The following is a 695-nucleotide window of genomic DNA, read 5'->3' as shown; positions in this document are numbered from 1 at the left end:
TTTACCGAGAATTTTTCCAAAGTAACTACATAATCTCCCAACTGCATCGACTCAGCGACGTGACTCCACAGTACGTCAACTTCGTCAAGAAGCATACGCATTCTTTCAGCATCATCCGAATTCTCCTAAATCTACACGCACACAGCCACACACATAGCTGAATTGCATTATCTAAGAAATTCATCATTTGAAAATGCTCAACTTGTTGCAACAATTCGTCATACTCAGCGGCCATTTCATCACGAGCGAAATACAGTGAATGACTGAACTGAATTTCAATTATAAAATTCAAACGACAACTAATTTACCAGATTCACTTTCATTAAGTGAATCACGAAATGTTCAAATCTGAATTTTCAGTCCACTAATTTCCCATTGTCTTTCATTTCTAAGGTTGTTCTTGTTTCTTTCTTTCATTCCAAAGCATTCATGTACATTCAATAAATTATCTTTACTATTTAGTTTCTCACCTGCTTTTCCATCTGTTCACAATGCAAAGGCACAGAAGCTCAATTATTCTTTCACAACTGATCAATAAATTAAATATTTGCAATTCAACAAAAAATATCCACTTACCACTGCTGATTTGGATTCCTCTTCAAGTTCACCACTGTTGTCACCTTCGAATTCCAATTTGGCAATAAAAGAAAAAAAGAATAAAAATCCACTGATACAATAATTACAAAATTGTAAAC

General features: G+C 34.2%; 1 protein-coding gene across 1 annotated transcript; it reads right to left on the bottom strand.

Annotated features, from left to right (window-relative positions):
* Positions 1 to 25: 25 nt before the first annotated feature.
* On the bottom strand, positions 26 to 667 carry Tsp_14790 (conserved hypothetical protein; the record flags this gene model as incomplete). The annotated part of the gene is made up of 2 exons (XM_003367457.1): positions 26 to 268; positions 577 to 667. Coding segments are annotated over 2 exons (334 nt in total), but the record flags the coding sequence as incomplete, so codon positions are not given.
* Positions 668 to 695: the final 28 nt, after the last annotated feature.

Source organism: Trichinella spiralis (genome assembly GCF_000181795.1).
Source record: "Trichinella spiralis strain ISS 195 chromosome Unknown Scfld4241, whole genome shotgun sequence".
NCBI lineage: Eukaryota > Metazoa > Nematoda > Enoplea > Trichinellida > Trichinellidae > Trichinella > Trichinella spiralis.
The sequence above is the reverse complement of the archived record's forward strand: the minus strand, read 5'-3'. Positions and strand labels throughout refer to the sequence as shown.